We start from the raw sequence: 19312 nt of genomic DNA, 5'->3' as shown, positions 1-19312 counted from the left end.
TCAGTGGGAAGTCAAGGCAGCCCTCAGGCATGGGGGAGGGGAGGGGAACAAAGAAGGAGGGGTGCAGATAGGCTACGACCTTCATGTTGTTATTTGTTTAGAATCTAAGCTAGCGTCACAGATCTAAAATTGATTCTGTGCATGTCTACTGGTGCAAGATTGACACTGAATCGATACAGTACGATTATCAAAATGCCCTATCTACTGGTTCTAATTCATGCGCCAAGAGCCTATGTCTGTGCAGCACCAAACAGCGTTGAGACAGAATTCCTACAATTTGGAAGGAAAGCACGGTGCAGTGTACTCTCACATCAAGTTAAGCAAGCCGTGGAGAGGTGCCATGGCCGTCGCCTCCACGAGGCTCTGCAGATGCAGGATGTTAGCGTCTAGCTCGCAAGCTCTTTCCTCTCCTCCCTCCCCCCTGCACGCTTTCCTTCGTGCTGTTACTGTCGCTAATTTAAAACTTTAAATATTAATCCTTTCGACCAACGCGAGATGCCGGGTCTTGGGAAGTGTTAATTTACGCTTAGCTCTCAACAGTGGGAAGATGTTGCGAGCCCCTCCTTCTCCTTCCCCCTATTGTATTAATCATTCCCCCACCCCTTCCCATCCCTCCTCCCCCGTAGTACTCGCTCTCCTCCTCCCACGCTTCCGCATCTTCTGCGCTTCCGCTTCCACCTACAAGCCTTTGTTGTAGATGACAGTCTTACTGGTGGTGGCCTGGGCGATTTCGGGTTCCAGGCGCAGCGTCTCAATCTGCCAGACAGGAAAAGACACAGGAGGCAAGGTTAGGAGAAGCGCAGACCAAGGCCAACCAGTGGGGACAGCAGCAGTGGACTCAGTGTTGGTCACCGCGGACTACCGGGAAAGACAGCAGGGCAAAACAGGAGTCCTGCCCGGGCACCAGAGGCGGCAAACCCCACCCACTTTGCACCAGTGACTTCAGCCCCCTTGCCTCAACGGGCAGCCTGTGGTCCTCTGCTCCTCCTCCTCCTCCTATTTCTCCCACACCCATCTCTGCTGCCAGCATGACTGTCCCACTGCCCCATTTGCTTACAGGAAGCAGCCTTATATGGAATCTGATGCCCACGTATTGTCCAGACGGAGGGGCAAGAGCTCTCCAGGGTTTCAGAGAGGTACTTTCCCAGCCCTGCATGGAGATGCCGGGGACTGAAGCTGGGACCTTCTGCACGCAAAGCAGGGGCTCCTCCACTGGGCTACAACCTTTCCCTTTTGAACCCTGGAAGTACAGACCGGGCTGCCAGCAGTCGCCAGGATGAGAACAGGTGACACCCCTGGACTGGCTGATGGGAGGGGCGACTCACCCACCGTGGGCCTTTGGGCTGAGAGAAACAACACATCTAAATCAGAGCTGGGCAAGTTGTAGCCCTCCAGATGTTTTGGCCTACATCTCCCACCATCTCTCACCATTGGTTACGCTGGCTAGGGCTGATGGGAGTTGTAGTCCAACAGCTATGGAGGGCCACAAGTTGCCCAACCCTGATCTGAATGAATGAATGCAGACATTCATACAGATGTAACTCAGTGGACCAAAACCCCCGATTGTCCCTCTGCAAGTGAAGGACAGGCAAAAAAACAGAACAAAATGAAACCTCATTGCAAATCCTGAACAGTCTTGGATGGAAGCAGGCAGTGAGCATGCTAACCCTCAAGCCAGATGCAAACAAAGCTCACACCTCATGGCCCCCCAATGAAAGACTCAACTGGCTGCAGACAAATCAATTATCCAGTGACTGGCTAGCAGAAGACGACCCCTTTGAGCTTCCCACCCAAGACCAGCAGCCTCCTCCTGGGAGCCCTGGTCCCCCAGATGAAAGAAGAGCTCCTTGCCAGACCATCGCTGCTTGGCAAAGACATAAGGAGGCAAGCCTTGCACACGGTCAGCTGTAAGCCTGTTGCTTTGGGAATCGTGACGGCTGAAGTCTACTGTTGGGCCTTAAAACACATGGATGATGCAAAACCACTCCCAGAAGAGCCAAGCCAGCCATCTAGAGGGGGTGGCATTCTGGAACCGATGAGCAAAACCAGCTGCATAAAAGGAGGCACTGAACCCTGCCCAGATGCTTGTAGTGACTGAGGTTCAGGCAAAAGTTATCTGAAAACATGGGGCAGATATGAGCATTCATTTAATACAATGGAACGGCAACACCGCTTGTGTGCAAGAAGCCCAGTAGTCTGCCTTGTCCTTTCTGCTCACCATCACACCCTGCAAGACCAACAGAATACACCTCCTTGACCGTATTGCCCATGTAACACAGAAAGAACCCTTGAAGGTATGCCAAAGTCCAAGATGCTCGTACAGGGCTGGAGATTTTAATGCTGTTTTTAAGCAATTCCATGGAATTTTATTGCCTTTGGGATTGATGGGGTACATCTTTATATAAATGAATACTTTCCTGATATGGGGACACTCCCACCCATGAACGCCTTCGTGCCCCCCAAACATCCAATGTGGCTGCTCCTCTCCTTTTGACAGTATCTCTCCCCATGCCCCAGTGACAGGAGCCCAGGTCACATCATCCTCTTTCCTTCCTGTCCTTATTAGCAGACACACAACACAGCTTCTCAAATGGAGCTTCCCTTTTTTCACAGTCTCACCACAATCCTCAATGCCCCACATTTAGGAAGCCAGACAAAGAAGGCATCTCCTCCACCATCTTCTTGGATGTCAAACCCACCCCTTCCTCTGTTGCAACATTACATTTCCATGCACGCCGCCCTGCCTGATCTACTGCCTTCCTTGGACAGTCTCTTGAAGGGAGCGAGAGAAGGAGCCTTGGACAGTGGTATTTCTAAAGCTAAGCCTCAAAAGAGCACAGCACAGGAGGAGACAGGGATATTTAGCCTAGAGGGAAAGCAGATCCAGTGCAGGTAGCGTTGGCAGTATTGAAATATTTGGAAGGATCTCAAAAAGAAGGCAGGGCGGGTGGGGATTTCTCCACCCTCGGTCGAGGATAGGACAAGAACCCACAGGCTTAACTTCCAAGGAAGGTCTGGACATCAGGACAGTTTCTAGCTACTGAGCAGTCCAGCAATGCAGTATAAAATATGTAGACAGATGGGGAAATCTTTCTCAGGCCGGGAGTTGCAGGAAAAAGTTGGAGTGCCTCCACTCCTCCTGCCTTGACATCCCTTGTCCATCGATATTGTGTATCCCTCTCACTTCTCTCTCCTTTCATCTGCTTTTTTCAGGTGGGACACACTCACCTTCCTCAGCCCTTCCTCACATCATCCTATCCTATTTGTTACCCTCCTTGAACAAGCCACATCCAAACCAGACCCCGGGGACCCAAGTGGCACTTCGCAAGGGGCGCTGCCCCATTACCCTTAACCTGCAGTCTTGGATACAATGCACCTGTCAATGTGATCCAAAACGAGGACGGGCCTTCTTTGCAATCACAGATATAGAAACAGTCAACCCACAGGGAGTATAATGTTGTCTTCCTCCAACATCCCTCTGCTGCATCAGCAGGCTAAAAGGCAAGGGAAAAAGCTGCATCCCCCTTTCTCCTCATGGCTGTGGAAGGTAGTCTGTAGAAATACTCGGGAAAACAATACCCCATATTGGATTCTCCTCCTGGATAACTGCTCTTGAAAATTGTGTCAATGCTGCCTCCTCAGCAGAGAAAAGAGACTGCACAGTTGTCTTCCCTGACGCACTCCTCCCTTTTCTCCCCTCCTTCTGCAAGTTCCTCACTCTACAGTTTCAAAGTGCTTTTCAGGGATCTAAAAATGCCATTGGCCTCTATTATTTGGAGGGAGCTCACTGCCTTGCCTTCAGTAGCATACTCAAAAACGAATCACTTGCACATTTATATTGTGTGCAATTTTATATATGTTATAATGTTATTTATTAGAATATATATATATATATATATATATATATATATATATATATATGTATGTGTATATATATATGTATAGGCTCCTGTGCCATGGCTGACACAACAATGCCAGGAACCTACATGGAAAACCTAAATGCTTTTGAAAATGTTTAACCTAGTTAGACAAATTAGCAAAAAATTGTGCAAAACAATTTAGGTATTTAAAATATTCAATGTTTTTAAAAACTGGAAAAACTGTTCTTAGCTTTCAGCTGCAGAAACCCAACAAAATATAACATCCAAGCAATCTTAACATGAGGTGCAACATAACCCTTCAGCAAAGCTGTTAAACAGTTCCCAATGCATCCTGGGAAATAGCACTTCATTTATTCAAATGCACATATGTCAGGTTTTTGCACCATATGTCATTCCAAGCTATTTACAGTAATAATTAAATCTTAATCAACGTTTAACCTCTGTAAAATGTTTGAAGGGATCTAATCACCCTTCAGTCTGCACTAATGAAGGAGAAATATATAAACATAAAAAGAAAATGATGCACACCAGAAAGAAGAGTAATTGCAAAATTGTATTTCTTTTAAATATAATCAGCAAGTTATGTAAAGGAAGCCAATGGGTATTTTAAGTGAAGACATCTTGGGTGTCAGAGGTGTGAGCAGCTAATTTTGTACTGCTATCCATAACAGATGTAGCGTATTTTCTCTTAGAGCCATTATTAGCAACTTCACCATTTCTTTTCTTACTGAGCTACAAAGCAGAACGCTGAGGCAGGGGGAAGGCAGGCGAGCGCTCACGAGGCAAGGGCAAGGGTGAGCCATCCGCCCTGCCAACGCTGCCGGGATGTGCTCTGCCAGCTGCTGGAAGGTGCGGCTCTCCTGGGGGCTGGGTGGCCAGAGAAGCCAGGAAAGGCCAGGTGGGTCTAGGCCACACGATGCCCTCCAGATGTGCTGTGCTGCAGCTCCCAGCATCCCAGCCAGCCTGGCTAATGGCACTGCAAGACTTCTGGAGGGCACTAAACTGGGGAAGGCTGGGCTAGCCAGCCAGACGCTCCACCTTGGAACCAGAGACAGCCATTCCCAGGATATTTCTTGGGGCCTCAGGGCTGACGTGTGGCATCCTCACTAGAATGCTGCATGGGACAGATTTGTAGAAGAGGCCTGGGCCGAAATGGCTGTGGAAGGTAGAGCTCAAACTGCAGCCCACCACTGTACAAAGTTGCCTCACACTGAGTCAGACCTTTGGTCCATCTCATAAGAACATGAGAAGAGCCCTGATGCTGGATCAGACCAAGGGTCCATCCAGTCCAGCATGTTGTTCACACAGTGGCCAACCAGCTGCCCATGGGAAACCCACAAGCAGGACAGGAGTGCAACAGCATCTTCCACCCATGTTCACAGCAAGTGGTGTACATCGACAGACTGCCTCTGATACTTGAGGTAGCATAGAGTCATCAGGACGAGTAGCCATTGACAGCCTTCTCCTCCAGGAATTTGTCTAACCCCCCAACTAAAGCCATTCAAACTGGTGGCCATCACTACATCCTTTCATAGCGAATTCTATAGTTTAACTCTGCACTCTGTGAAGAAGGACTTTCTTTTACCTGTCCTGAACCTCCCACCAATCAGTTTTATGGGAGGACCCCATACGGTTCTAGTATTGGTTGGACTCAATGGTCTTATAGGCCCCCTCCAACCGTACTATTCTATGATTCTGTTATGAGGGAGAAAAATGACTCCCTATCCACTTCCTCCACACCATACATAACCCCATCCAGTGTTCTCCCTTTCCTCCTGACTGGCAGCAGCTCTCTGTCTTTCTCAAGCACAGAACTTTCACACACCTGCTACCAGGTGCGCCAGACCACTGCACGGGCTCATTCCTGATGACGTTCAGTTCTACTGGTGGGACTCCATCCACCCAACCCCAAAGTAAGGCAGTTTCAAGTGCAGTTTGACCTGTGAAAGCAGGTTTTTAGGTAGTGTATACCCCACTTTTCTTGCTTCATGTTACTGACAGACCAAGGTGATTTCATGAAAATCCAGATATAGCCAGAAAGCGCTTGTCATACCGTTTCCATGTAGACTGAGCCCTGGTGACTGGAGAAATGGACAAAACGCTGGCTGCTGGCTTTAGATTTTCAAGAAACGGAGCCCTTCTGCTGCTCCTTTCCCCAGCATGCCTCAGTATGATGGGGCATGTAACCCACATGGCTAGGTTTTGGCTTAAAGAAGTCTGCAAAAACTTCCTCTGTTGCACTTTTAAGGCCGAGACACCCTAGAGACAAGGGCTTAATGCCAGGCTCTCCTTCAGAAACATCCACTATTCCATTTGGAAACGTTTGTCTTGACCATCTAGCCCAAGGAAATTTTTTGCATCTGTTCCTAAAAGGCAAGGGTCTGCCAAGGCAGAAACCTGCCAAGGCATCTTCTGATCAGCTCGAAGAGCAGCCTCACCGGGCTGGTCAGGCGCCACAGCTCAAAGGGGCTCCGGAGCCTGGGCAGTCCTGGCTGCACAAGCCCCACCGTTCCAGAAAGTGAACATTTAGCCCTCTCCCTGGAGCAAAGCAAGAGACTTCAGAACCCACTAGCTCCCCGTGGGTCACCATCACCCCGACCACCCTTCCCTCAAGGCAGAGAGGCTCAATGTGGTGCGAAGGGCCCCCAGAACAAATGCTTCATGCAAGCGAGCCAGGCTAGATCCTGCAGGGGAAGGCAAAGGCCCCAAATCTGACCTGGAGTGAAATTCATTCTGGCCTCCAAAGGTGGCGATTCTGAGCATGAGGTGGGGGAAATGCATCCACAGTGTCTTTCGACCATGTGGGAGGGATGAAGTCCTGGCTCCCTCAACATCCTGTCCCTTGCTGTGGCAGCAGGCCAGAGGGAAGGGACAAACATGGCAAAGCTCAACCCTGTCTTGGCTCAGGTCATCGTTCACCTCAGCCAGCCAGCCAGCCAGCCAGGTGGCTTGGCCCTGACCTCCTGGGGCACCCTGGGGCAGCCCCTCCTCCTCCCTCAGGTAGGAAGGGAACTGACTCACTGGGGTGCAGAGACCAGCCTGGCTGGTGAGGCGGAGCTGGCTCTGAGCACTGGAAGAACAACTAGTTCCATGGCCGCAGCTGGGGGTGCTGAGGCAAGAGAGAATTCTGCTCTCTCAAGGAGCTGAAGTTTCAGCAACCAAGGCGCTGTGCGTCTGCTGCTTTCCCATGTGCTGCTACCACCACCAGTACCCCACACAAACATGGCCAGAGAGGCAGAAAGCAGATGCTTCATGCCTGGGCTTGATACTCTCCTCTATCCCACTCTGGGGAAAGGCGCAGGCAGGAATGTGCTCCAAAGGGTGTCGAAGGGAGATGGGACCAGGCTCCCTGCCAACAAGCCTGCAACTATCTGGGTGGTAGCAACAAGGGGAGACGGTGCAACAGATGGGCTGGCGTGGCGCTGGCTGTGCAGCCAGAAAGGGGAGACCCTGCCAAATCTGGAAGGAGGGAACGGTCATCCAAGCTGATGGGGGGGGGGGCTCCAGCCCTCTGGGGAACGGGTGGTGCGTGGAAGGCCCCGCTTTGCAGTAGCTGTGCAGGCTGGTTAGCTTTGTGGTCCCTGTCAGCTCTGAGGGGCAGGAAGCATCTTCACAGAGCTGCCAAAGCCCAAGAAATGATCACAAAGGTGCTGACCAAAGTCCATGGGGAGAAGTGGCACAGATCCAAGGCCCAGCAGAAGGGGATGAAAGGAGGTTGAACTGACTCTCGTTTCGAAGACCCAACAGAAACAATCATATGGACACAGAGACGAGGCTTGTGACGGCTCAGAGGAAAGACAGGATTCCCACTCACCACATTCTGAAAGGCTCTCAATATTTGAACTGCAGCATGGCTGGACCACCAGCATGACAAGTCCCCCACCCCACCTTCAAGACAACACATGGCGTCTCTACAGCTCTGTCACAGCAGCTGTGTACACTGGCCTGAAGACTTCGCCAGACTGGCAAGGCCAAAAGTTTATTTATTGCATTTACCCTACCTTTTTTCCTCTTGCAAGGAACCCAAGGCGGCTTACATTATCCTCCTCCTCTCCGTTTTATCCTCACAACAACCCTGTGAGGTGGGTTGGGCTGAGAGTGTGACTGGCCCAAAGTCACCCAGTGAGCTTCCATGGCCGAGTGGGGCTAGAACCCGGATCACCCAGCTCCAACACTCTTACCACTACACCACACTGGCTCTGATGTCTCAATTTATAAGGTCTTGCTTGCACCATCACGATTCATCTTGGCGCTGGTGCTTGCTGGGTCTCTCAGAATCTGAGGTCCTCCTCCAGCCCCCCCCCCCCACCCAGCAAGGCTGGTGGCAACAAAAAAGAGGGCCTTTTCAGTGGTGGCACCCCAGTAGTGGAAGGCCCTCCCCATAGAGACACATCTGGTGCCTACATTGTGGACTTCTGGGTGCCATGTGAATACCTTTTTATTTTCCCAGGCATTTTAAGAACTACTTTTAGTGCTTTTAGCCTGTTGCTCTTTTATTTTGCTGCTGGTTTTACCTTGATTTTATGAAGTGCAGTTTTCCTTCACTGTCTTATGGTTTGCATTCCATGTTTGTAGTGTATTGTACACCACCCTGTGAACTTGGGTTACTGGGCAGTGCAATCCAGTCAGTCAGTCACCTTGTGGCTGGTGTGAGCTGCTGCAGCCTGCAGATGAAGGCTCACATGAGGGAACGCTCCTTCATACAAAACCAATCCCTTGACATAGAAAACTAGCATTCCAGGGAAAAGGCCAGAGTGGAACCCGTCTCCTCTATGCACTCACATTCTGTGGAGAAGGGCTGTGCTGGGGGGTGGGTATGGAGGAGCACCGATCATCTGAACGTCCAGCTGAGTCCAGCATGGCACAGGGCAGGAAGAGGTTGCCTGTCCCAGGAAGAACTAAGCCCTACAGTTGTCATCCTAAGAGAAGTGAAGGGCCGGCTAGGTTTTTCTTACTTAAAAATGAAGACTTTCATTGATTTCTGTGGAACTGGGCTGAACCGCATGAGGCCACTGAGGATGAGACAAACCCAGTCCTGTTACTCCAGAGGAGGCTGGACTGAGGAGCGGACCTTGCTTCAGCCACAAGTCTTCTGGACTGAAGCCCATAAACCTCCCCACCAAAGACAATGGGGAGCATTGGGGCTTTATGATCAAAAGAGAGGCCGAGCTGAAAGTGTGAGGGGCCCTATGGTGGGGGGGGATGGCAGAGTGGAGGCCCCTTTCCTGTCTGCCCCCCCCCCGGCCCCTGGCAAAATCCTGGCCTCACTGGGCTTCTGTTCTGCATGACCACAGCAGGAAAGGGTGCTGAGCAGCAAAAGGAGACCACGTTGACCTGGAGCCAAGTACAGAACTGGCACCGCACAAACAAACCGGGCCTGCACAGCATTAACAAGAGCTCCTGGGAGTGGTCAAGACTGCCCGGAGCCACTGGGTTTCTCTCAGGTGGCAAGACAGATAGCTGCCAGAGACAACAACCCTACAAATATTCAGAGTGTCACTTGCCCCAGAATGAAGGATAAGTTAATCAAAAGCCACTTTCATTTTAGAGGTCGCTGATTCTCATTCAGTTGACTTCAGTTTTGGATTCTGCAGTCACTCAATGAAAGCCAACAATCTGGTGCTCTGGGATGTCATTGAAAAAACAAAAACAAAACAAGTTTCTAGCCACTATGCATGTGGAAATAAGAGTGAAAATCTGTGGGTGGTGCCTGATGGAATCAAGCAAGCCTTTTAAGGTGCATCTTGCAATAGTTCGGCCATGGCCGGTTTCCAGAGTAGCAGTTTGGTGGTGGTGCCCTGTTTTTCCCTGTTCCCATATGCAGCCTGCATCGATGAGTATACTCCCCCACCCTTTTTTCACAAGGAGGATCATTTCCAGGAATTCATGAGAGGGCACCCCAGCAGCATTCCCTCCATGCTGTTTTCCAGAGAGAAACAAACGAAGTTGGCAGCAGAGCACTGAAAGGGTGTCGAAGGACTTGCTCTGGATGTCTGAGCATGAGAAGAGCTCAGCAGATGGATAAGACCAAGGGAGCTCCACCTCATCCAAGCATCCTAGGAACGCCGGACGCTGCCTTAGACTGAGTCAGACCCTGCTTGGTCCATCCAGCCCGGTATTGCTGATGCTGACTGGCAGGAGCGGTTCTCCAGGGTTTCAGGCCAAAGTCTTTCCAGCTCTACCTGGAGACGTTGCTGGGGCTCAAAGTGGGGACGTTCTGCATGCAAAGCAGGGGCTCTGCCGCCGAGCTTCAGCCCTTCCAACTTGTTTCTAACCATATTTAGACACACTCTTCTGGGAAACCCACAAGCAGGGTGCAAAGGCAACAGGGTGTTCCTCTCCCCCCGCCCCCCGGCATCCGATGTTGACCCAGGAGATTCTGTACAGCGATCACGGCTAACAACTGACCAACACAAAAACAAAACAGAAGCTATCCTAGTCCATGGATTTGCCTAACCTTTAAAGTCACCCAAATTAGTGGCCATCCATACTCCTTGCAGCAGAGTAGGGATCCAGGCCCCTATTAGAAGAGAGTGGATAGCTTTCCACATGACTTTCCACAAGTGGAAACACTTGTCAAACTGAAGTGACTGTGTGGACGTACTCTGGCTTAGTAGCAGCACTCCAGTGGTCCGAACCCCAGCGAAGAGCGGCTGAGGCCCAAGAGCCACGGTGACCAGAGGAGGCGGCTCCACTCAACTAGCTCCAGGGGCAGTGAAGTGCCTCCCAAAGGCCCCTTCCTCTCTGAGCATCTTGATTTGCTCCTCCTCCAGCACCCAGCCGTGTGGTCTCCATGGCAAATGGGCCCGGTGCGAGAGCTCATCTGTCAGGCTCAGGGATTTTGAAAGGGCAATTACCTGCTCCAGAAAGGACAGGAGGGCCTCATTTCTTCCGGCTTTGGCTTTGATCATTCCCTCGTGTTTGACATTTTAAAGGACGGAATGTTAAAAGGATGAGTGATGTTCCTTAACAGCTTTCAGTGTCTCCACTTTCTCTTTGCTACAGGAATCAAGGGAGCATTCCCACTGTAGTTTGCACAGCTGAGCATAATGCAGCCCCACAGGTGCAAGGTGTTAAAAGGAAGAAGCCACAGGGCTTATAGAATAACTTGCCCTGATCCTTGCAGAGCCTCTCCAAGGGGTGGGGGCTGCCTTAGCACAACAAAGACCCCAAGAACCCCTGCTAATGCCTTAGTGGTGAGGGCCAGGAGACCAGCACTGGCCAGGCTGTATCTTGAGTGCTGTGCCCACTTTGGGGTGCCACATTTTAGGAAGGACAGCCACAAACTGGACAGTGTCCAGAGAAAAGCACCCAGAATTGTGATGGAAACCAAATCCTACAAAGAACAGTAGAAAGAGCTGGATATGTTTGGCCTGGAGAAGAAAAGATTAATCAGAGACATGACAGCAGTCTTCAAATATCCGAAAGGGTGTCGCTGTCACACAAAAGGCAGAGCAGAGTTTTCTCCATTGATGCAGAGGGAAGACTAGAATCAGTGGGTGGAAATGACCGGGAAACAGATTTCAGTTAAATGTTAGGAGAAACATCATAAGAGTAAGACCTGCCTCAGGAAGTGGTGAGCTCTTCTATGTTTATGGTGTTTCATCAGAGGCTGGACGGACTCAGAGCACTGCACTGCAGATCCTGTGCACTGAGCACTGCAGTGCTCAGAGCACTGCAGATCCTGTGTTGAGCAGGAGGCGGACAAGGTGACCTCCAAAGTCCCTTACAACTATATATCTCCTGATTCTATCTCCTGTATCCAGAGACCTGCTCACTTCAGTAAGGCTCAGCTGGGACTAAGCTTTCAGGATCTGAAAGTTCCTGAATGGCCTTGTAGGCCCCTTCCAACCCTACTATTCTATGACTATTCTATGATCTCTTACAACAACCCCAAGACCCAATGGAGCAATTAGGGAGGTTGCGTTTAAATGTGGATGAATGATTTGGCAACAGAATGAGCTACCTTGAGGAAGCACAGAATCTCCTCCACGGGAGGGTTTTTCAGCAAAGGCCTCTCTTGGGCCTGCTCTGGTGAAGGGTTCCAGATTCATGACAAGAGAAACTCTGGGCTCGACCACACATTAGAGCCTTTCGGGCAATGACTGTCTCTCAGAACACCAACACTGATAATAGGCAGCAGATAGCTGAAGACAATTGGAAGGAATAATTTCTGCCTTGTGCACTCAGCCCATGGATTTCACTCTGATGGCAGCTTGTGTCAGAAGTTTTGTTTTCTTAAAAGACGGAACCTTGGAGACCTGGTGTACCAGGGGCTACTAGTCATGACAGCCAGAAGTGCAAACTTCCATGTTCACAAATGCAGGACTTCCATCCATCAGATGCTGGGGATAAACCCTGGTGCGCTCCTGTGAACAAGTCCACAGCCAGAAATGATTTGCTGGCCGAATGTCTGGGTGTGGTGTGTGTGTGTGTGTGTGTGTGTGAGAGAGAGAGAGAGAGAGAGAGAAGAGCACTGTAGATCAATGTGAAACCTAAGAATAACTTCTTTTTTAAATTAAGTGCTCGAGCACTCACCAGCCGTCTCAGTGACTTGGCGCTACTGGGCATCAGAAGTAAGTTTCCTTTTTGCTGAGCAACTGGGTAGATAATTGAACTTTTTTCCTCTTGTCCCTGTATGTCAGAGTCAGAGAGCTAAAGACTAAGCTGTTCTTCAAAATGAAAACTCAGAGGGAGGGAGGGCTGCCCCTCACACACACACTCCCCCCACAACTTGTAAACCTCCCCAAGTCATTGTCAGGAGACAAAATATGGAACTAGATGTGCCTCAGTCTGCCACAGCATATTCTTGGGTTTTTACAAGGCGTCTGGCCAGCTCATCACAATATTGCTTATCGTCCTTGCTTTCTATCCTCCTGTTCCTTGCTCAAAAGATCAAGATGCTTCAAAAATTAGAATTTCAGAAGCAAGATAAATTATGCAAAATCACACACACAAAATAAGCCCATTTCCTTGCATTATAGAAGCCTACTGATGCCTTGCCAAATTTTGATCCAGACCTGCTAGGGCAGGAAACTTTTCAGGTACTACCATGCTTGTCTGAGAAAGATGGTCACAGCACACATTATACATCTTACACCAGGAGTGGTTTGCCATGGTATGGTCAACTACCGACAGAAAGCCAACTATGATGTAATACTGATCCATGAGTTTGCACACTGCAAGCACAGACCAAGTACTGCACCGTAATGTCCAGAGGCCTCTCTAATGATAATCTAGTAATTTACCAGAGCACTGTTATCAAAACCTAGTGAAGCAAACAGCAGAAGACAAATGCAGCAAAATCCATTTCCAAGAAAGCTCTGGGACATGTGAAATAGCTAGAATTCCAGCAAACTAGCCTCTCTTCACCAACCGTGGTTTCAGTTTCTGGGAAGCATCTTCTGCTCTTCCTTCTGCCTCCCCTCTTTGCAGATATTCCCATTTTCCAGTTCTGCTGATGAAGGAACTGGAAATGCAATCCTTAACATGGCTCTTTGGGATTAGAGGTCTTGCCCCAATCAAGACAAGGAACAGAGAAGCCCACCTGCAGTTTGAGGCTTTTTCTCCATAACCTTTGGAAAGCCAAGGCCTCCTGAAATTTAATTTTTAAATGCTATTTAAAATTATTTTTAGGTCCCCTTTAAGGGTGGAGATCCCCTAAGGTGGCATACTTAATAAGAGAAACAATACAATAAAATGGTATTTTACAACCAGGAAGAACAATAAACCAGCAAACCAGCAGCCCCAAAGTGAGGGATAAGGTCAGGTGGGGTAGGCAGCTGGCCACAGGTGATGTGCTCTGCTCAGCACGCTGTGCCTTGTTCTCCAGAGGAAAGCAGGGCAGCAAACAGGCAGCAGGCCCTCTTGGCCCAGCGCTGCCTGCAAGCGCTGTTCAGCATCCATTCCAAAGCAATGCCGAGCCACGGCACTTTCTCAAAGAGCAGCAGTTTGCTTAGAAGCCTTCTAGGATGAGCCCAAAGGCATGTCCAGAAGGCACTGATTCTGGGGACTGGATGAACTGCTGGGCATGGCCTGCACCTCTTCCACCTACCTGGGACTCACCCCACATACAGAGACTCTGCCCTGACCGTTCAGTTCACAGGGGCCACCAAAAGAGAGGTGTGTGCTGCGCATCCTGCACAGCCCCCTCCCCACTGTCAGCATGGGGGAAGGGTGCCCAGGGGAATACAGGAAGCTGCTATTTGAACTTGCCCCCAAAGCTGTGTCTGCACTGCATATTTACCACTGGCTGGTGCTGATTTTGACAAGCATCCAGCTTGTATCGTCCATGTGGAGATCAGAAGCCCTCAAACTGGAATGTGCTGGGAGTACACTAACGCACACACACCTAAGGCCATCTGCACTGCGGGATGAGGGAGCCGGTGCCGGGCTGGTGCCAGTCTGTGTTATGAGGGGCTTTCCACTTCAGTGCAACTGCCATCCTTGCAGTTGAGCTGTTTCTTTTTAACTGTTTTTACTTGCTTACAGGTTTACAATTCATTTTCAGCTCAAATGAGTTCTTAAAGAAAGCAGCAAACAATATCAAAAACAAGAAAAATATACATTAAAATTGTATACTCTGCCCAAAAGGAACATTACCTTAATGGCAAGGTGAATAATACGAATGAAACTCCAGCACACTCCCCCACCCCGCCTCGATTTTCTTTTAAAGCACAATAAAAAAGCTAAAGGGGCAGAGGCTGGAAGCCAGTGTGCAGCCTCTTTCTATGGGGTCAAGCAGGTCCCAGAATTCTGGATATGGCCATGTCTTCTCTCCAAGTTGTGCAGGGATGCCATTTTAATGGGATTCATTATACACTCACTAAGCAGCATAACTGAAGCTTCCATTGAAGACAAATGAATAAGTGTTTTGAGAAGGTGCGGTTATCTCCAAATGTGTTGGGGGGGGAGAAGGGGGAAGACGAGCGACTTTCTTCTCTTGCAATTTGCAACATCAGCAGCCCCTCTCTTTCTGTGGAAACAAGCGCCACCACAGAAATCCCACTGGCAGGGCAAGCCGCCTGCCACACTCTAGAGAAGAATGAATGGGGAGGGGAACGAAGGAAGCTGGGGTAGCTCTGCCATGCAAGAGTCCAGCAAGTTCTCCTGCGTGCCAGGAACAGCCCTGTGGCTCTGCGGGCTGCCGCTATACTTCACAAGCGCAACCCCTCTCAAACCAGGGAGCTGACCCCACGGGAGCAAGTACTCCACTCCCAACGTGGATTCAGTCCAGGTAGGAATAGACACCGAGGGGTCCATCTCAAAAGGCCCAGCAACACCTCTTGCCACTTCTGTAAAATGTAGTGTAAATTATTGGTTTGTATTAATGTTGCAGATCAGCATACATGGGATTTTGCAGAGAAGTGCATGCAATAAAGGTAACACCACCAGCACATTGAATTCGTCCCAGAAACAAATTGAAGCCATTGAAGATGATACAATAGCAGAGTCAGATGCCCCAAATAACTGGCTCCCACCAAAGGCCTTGAGGCCACATTCTGCACCAGTGGAAGTTTCTGGGCACTTTTCAAAGGCAGCCCCATGTACAGCACATTATGGTAACCCAGCCTTGATGTAACTATGGCATGCATGTTGCTGTTTATTTTTAAATTTGTGAACTGCCCTGAGTATTGCCATGGCAATAAAAGGGCAGGATATAAACCCTCTTCATGAATAAACCTGTGATTGTAGCCAGATCCGTGCTCGCCAAAAACAGGTGCTGCTGGTGCACCAGCCGCAGCGGAGCAGAAGCTCTTCGGGCCACAGTTGCCGCCACCTGGACATCAAGCAGCAAAGCTAGGTCCAGGGGTGCTCCCAAGCGGGTTCTGCAAGGGGAGCGCAGCCCTACCTCAAACACGCTGCATCCCCATTGCCAGCCTGGAGGTCCGGTGGATCGAGAGCACTTCTGCCCATGGGCAGGCCACCGCCTCTCCCAGCCTACCGCTGCCGACCCGCGCAGTCAACAAATGTGCACATGCACGAAGTGGAGGTCTGCGCAGCGCCCTCCCCCTCCTCCAGCCCCATTGCAGCACAGGGCCAGGCAGCACAGGGGAATGCCATCCGGCCCGGACGCCTTAAGCGGACACGGCCAACCCGCCCCCTGCACTGGGGGACTGGGGAGGACAGGGGAGAAACAGGCACAGAGGCGGATGCCCACAGCCAACCATCGTTTCGCCCTCATTTCTCCAAGAGGGAAAAGTGTGTGAGAGAAAGAGAACGCAAGCGCGCGCGCGTGTGTGTGTGTGTGTGTGTGTGTGCGCGCGAGAGAGAGAGAGACTGAGAGAGAGACAAGAATTCGACTTTGCCTCTGTGCCACAACCTAGAGAAACCAGAGAAACCACAGCAACAGCCAGCAGGTATGTTGGGTTCTTACTTTTAATTGCGTGTGTGTGGGGGGTAGATTTCAGATGCTCTCAGAAAATGCTGCCCATGTTTACTCCTGAGTAATCTAGTCCTTCTCACTTCTAGGCAGACATACATAATTTGCCATCTTATACTATGCGGCTTCTCACTGTTACTTTTGAGTAGACATGCAAATGGGGTCCTGTCTCCAAAATGTGTCCTTGACACTGTAAAATATTGCCCTTTAGGCTCCCCCGCACTGCCAGAAGATTACTCCTGGAGCTTTCCCAAATTGGAATTCTGCCCTTGGCCTGAAGGAGGTTCCCCATCCCTGCCCTAATCCCCCCCACACATTTTCCCCTTAGTTTGCCTTTTCTGTGCAATGGGTTCTTGTTATGGAGCAGAACAATGGTCTTGCTGTGTGAATCACCCCACCCCCACCCCTTGCAGTCGTGATTTGAGTGTTAGTTTGCTGTGAGTTCCCCTTTCTGCAGTATGGGATGCAGAAAAGCAGTTCAGAAATTGCTTTTCTGTAATGCTGTACAGACTTATTCCCACAACTTTGCAGGCAGGATGCAGTGTGCCTCAGTCCCCTCTTTTGCAATGGGTTGCTGCTGGGCTCAAAGGATGGCTTTTCTGTGTGTTTGCCTGCCTAGAGCAATGCCCTGGGCTCCACCTGTGGTGATCACTGCTTCTGCCAAGACATATCTAGCTGACATAGGGATCCAGAGCCCTCGTGGGCTGCATGTCCCTGCTTGCATGCAGGTGGTGGTGGTGGGAATATATTGACTCGACTAAATATGCCTGGCCTGCAGCTATTGACTTCATGCAGGGGTGCAGAGCCCAGGAGCCCAGGAAACGTGTCTGGCTGGGCTGCTCAAGCTGGCAGAAAGTGGGCTTCTGTCCTTGCACCCCCACACTAACATGCTACCATCACTCCCCCTGACTGCTTGGCTCTGGTTTCTTCCCAGCTGCACTGGCTCCCCCAGCCCCACTGCACTGCTTGCTCATGGGGCTTGGCTTACACGTCCGCTCTTGCCTCTTGAAGCAGAGCTGTGCTACCAGCAGTGGGGCGGGGGCTTCAAGCCCTTCCTCTTTCCCTCCCGGCTCCATGCAATCTGATCAAGAAGACGGCCAGAGGCTGGGCCAAGAGGGCATGGGGGGGCGTGGCAGTGCCCTCTCCCTGGTGCGCTTGCCCTTGCGGCCTCCCAGCCAGCTCCAGCCTTTTGCAGATGGGGTGCTCCCCTGGGCTGCCTAAAAGCGTGCCCAGCATCTTCAGCATTAAGTGGTGCATGTAGCCAGGGCGTGTGCCGGTCCCACGCAGAGTGCAGAAGGGACAGTTCTGACCCAGAGGCCTCATGGCAAGGCAGGGGTGGGAAGGGCCGGGATTGGCCCCTGTGGGAGTGGCACGGACGATGGGCCAAACAAAGGGAGCCCGTGCGGCACTGAAGGAGCAGCGAACTCTGGGCCGGAGTGGCTCTCTGGAAGATGTGGGTCTTCAGGAGGAACATGCTGAAGGGGAGGGAAGTGGCAGATGGGACTGCCGAGATCCAGCCCCACCTCTTCTGCTCCCCACCGCCGTCGTTTGCCAAGCCAGCTGCTGCTCCATAGCTGGCCAGCAAGCAGCCTTGAGGCGCTCTGCCTTGGATGTGACGACCGCACGAGATGGAGACGCAGTCTGTGGTGGGGCTTGACTGCCCCGCCTGTTGGGAAGCGCGTGGAGCCTGCTTAAGCCTTTTCCTCTGGGCTGGGAACCAAGCACAGCCCACCAGGCCCTGCGGCAGCCCCCGTCCCAAGCAAGCGGCAGCGACCCAGTCACGGCTACCTTGGCCTGTCTCTGGGGACAGTGCTCCCTGCAGGGGCCCAGCACAACAGCTTGGGCAGCCGCCTCCCGCGCAAGCGGGCAGAGCAACTGCCTGGGGCAGGTCCCAAACAAGGAAAGTAAGGCACGGGCTTTGGGATGAGAGAGCGAGAGGGCAGGAGGGGCGGTGGAGGAATCCAGGACGGAATTAAATGAGCTTGGATTTCTATGAATCTGACCCGTGGATTCCGCAGCGAACCGGCTCGTCCTGAGTCACACAGATTCTACGGACTGGCTGACCAATTTCTTTACAATTTTGCACAAATTTAGTCATAGAAAAATACATAAAACAAAAAAACACTGGCCAAAAATTCACATTTCTTCCATAGGCTAAAGCATGAAAATGCCCATGCGGGGGAGGGGGTTGCGCATTTTCATCAAGTGCATATTTGCACAAATATGAATTGGTGCAAATTTGGGAAATCGGGGAAAAACCCCGATTCCGCTGATGAGCAGATGACTGAACGAAAGGCACCTGACAATCCACGAAATGCAGATGGAATGGATTTTACAAAATCTGTACATTCCCAGAGGACAGTAGCCTAAAACACAAAGCCCAGTCCCTCTGCGTGCGCCACTCCCCCCGCCCCAGTGCCTTTGAAGAGCACCTTTCAAGCCTCTGCACGGTTGTTTACGTTTTGCTGGGCTCTCAATGGCTTATAGGCATGAGCGGAGGTGAAGCCTCTTCTAAAGCGATGACGCTGTGTCAGGAATGTTTTCTTGCCTACCAGCACCCCACACACACCTGGGGGAGCTGGGTCTTGCAATGTGGATAGTTTACATACTTGAAGTGAGGGACAGATGGGTGTAGAGAGCGGCATAAAAACCAACCCTATCTGCACCCTGCTGGCGAAGCCCCCCGAGCTGCCCCATGCCAGCCCCCCATGCCTTTCATCTAGTAGCCAACCAGACTAACTGCTGCTTCTTGCCCCAAGAGGGGTGGCGGGGCCTTGCATCAGGACCACGGGGGCAGGACTGGGCCGTGCTCCTCACCAGCACCACTTTGGAACAGAGGCTGGGGCTGCGACCTGGAACTTGCTTGTCTTTCCTTGATCAGGCCTTCTCAGGAATACTCCCCTGAAGACTGGCGAGGCTCCAGCACCAGAGGCTTTTTCCTCATGTCTGTGTCACCTCAGCCAGTAGTTTTGCTACATCTCAGTCAAGAGGCCGTTCTGGAGTCTCCAGGCTGGGGACGGCTTGCCTCACTCACACTGGGCATTCTGTC

The 19312-nt window shown here is 51.0% G+C and overlaps 1 protein-coding gene across 3 annotated transcripts in view; it reads right to left on the bottom strand.

The window, feature by feature from the left end:
* Positions 1–165: 165 nt before the first annotated feature.
* SFXN5 (sideroflexin 5) overlaps positions 166–19312 on the bottom strand; it is a 124831-nt gene continuing 105684 nt past the window's right edge. For all 3 annotated transcript variants that reach the window (XM_084855218.1, XM_084855215.1, XM_084855217.1), the window contains one exon: positions 166–756. In XM_084855218.1, the coding sequence (XP_084711344.1) occupies positions 679–756 (78 nt within the window). In that variant the 3' untranslated portion in view covers positions 166–678. The remainder of the gene's footprint in view (positions 757–19312) is intronic.

Source organism: Heloderma suspectum, chromosome 5 (genome assembly GCF_057233095.1).
Source record: "Heloderma suspectum isolate Gila_16-S chromosome 5, 16-S_ref, whole genome shotgun sequence".
Classification (NCBI taxonomy): Eukaryota; Metazoa; Chordata; class Lepidosauria; order Squamata; family Helodermatidae; genus Heloderma; species Heloderma suspectum.
Note: the sequence above shows the minus strand (reverse complement) of the source record. Positions and strands in the feature narration are given on the sequence as shown.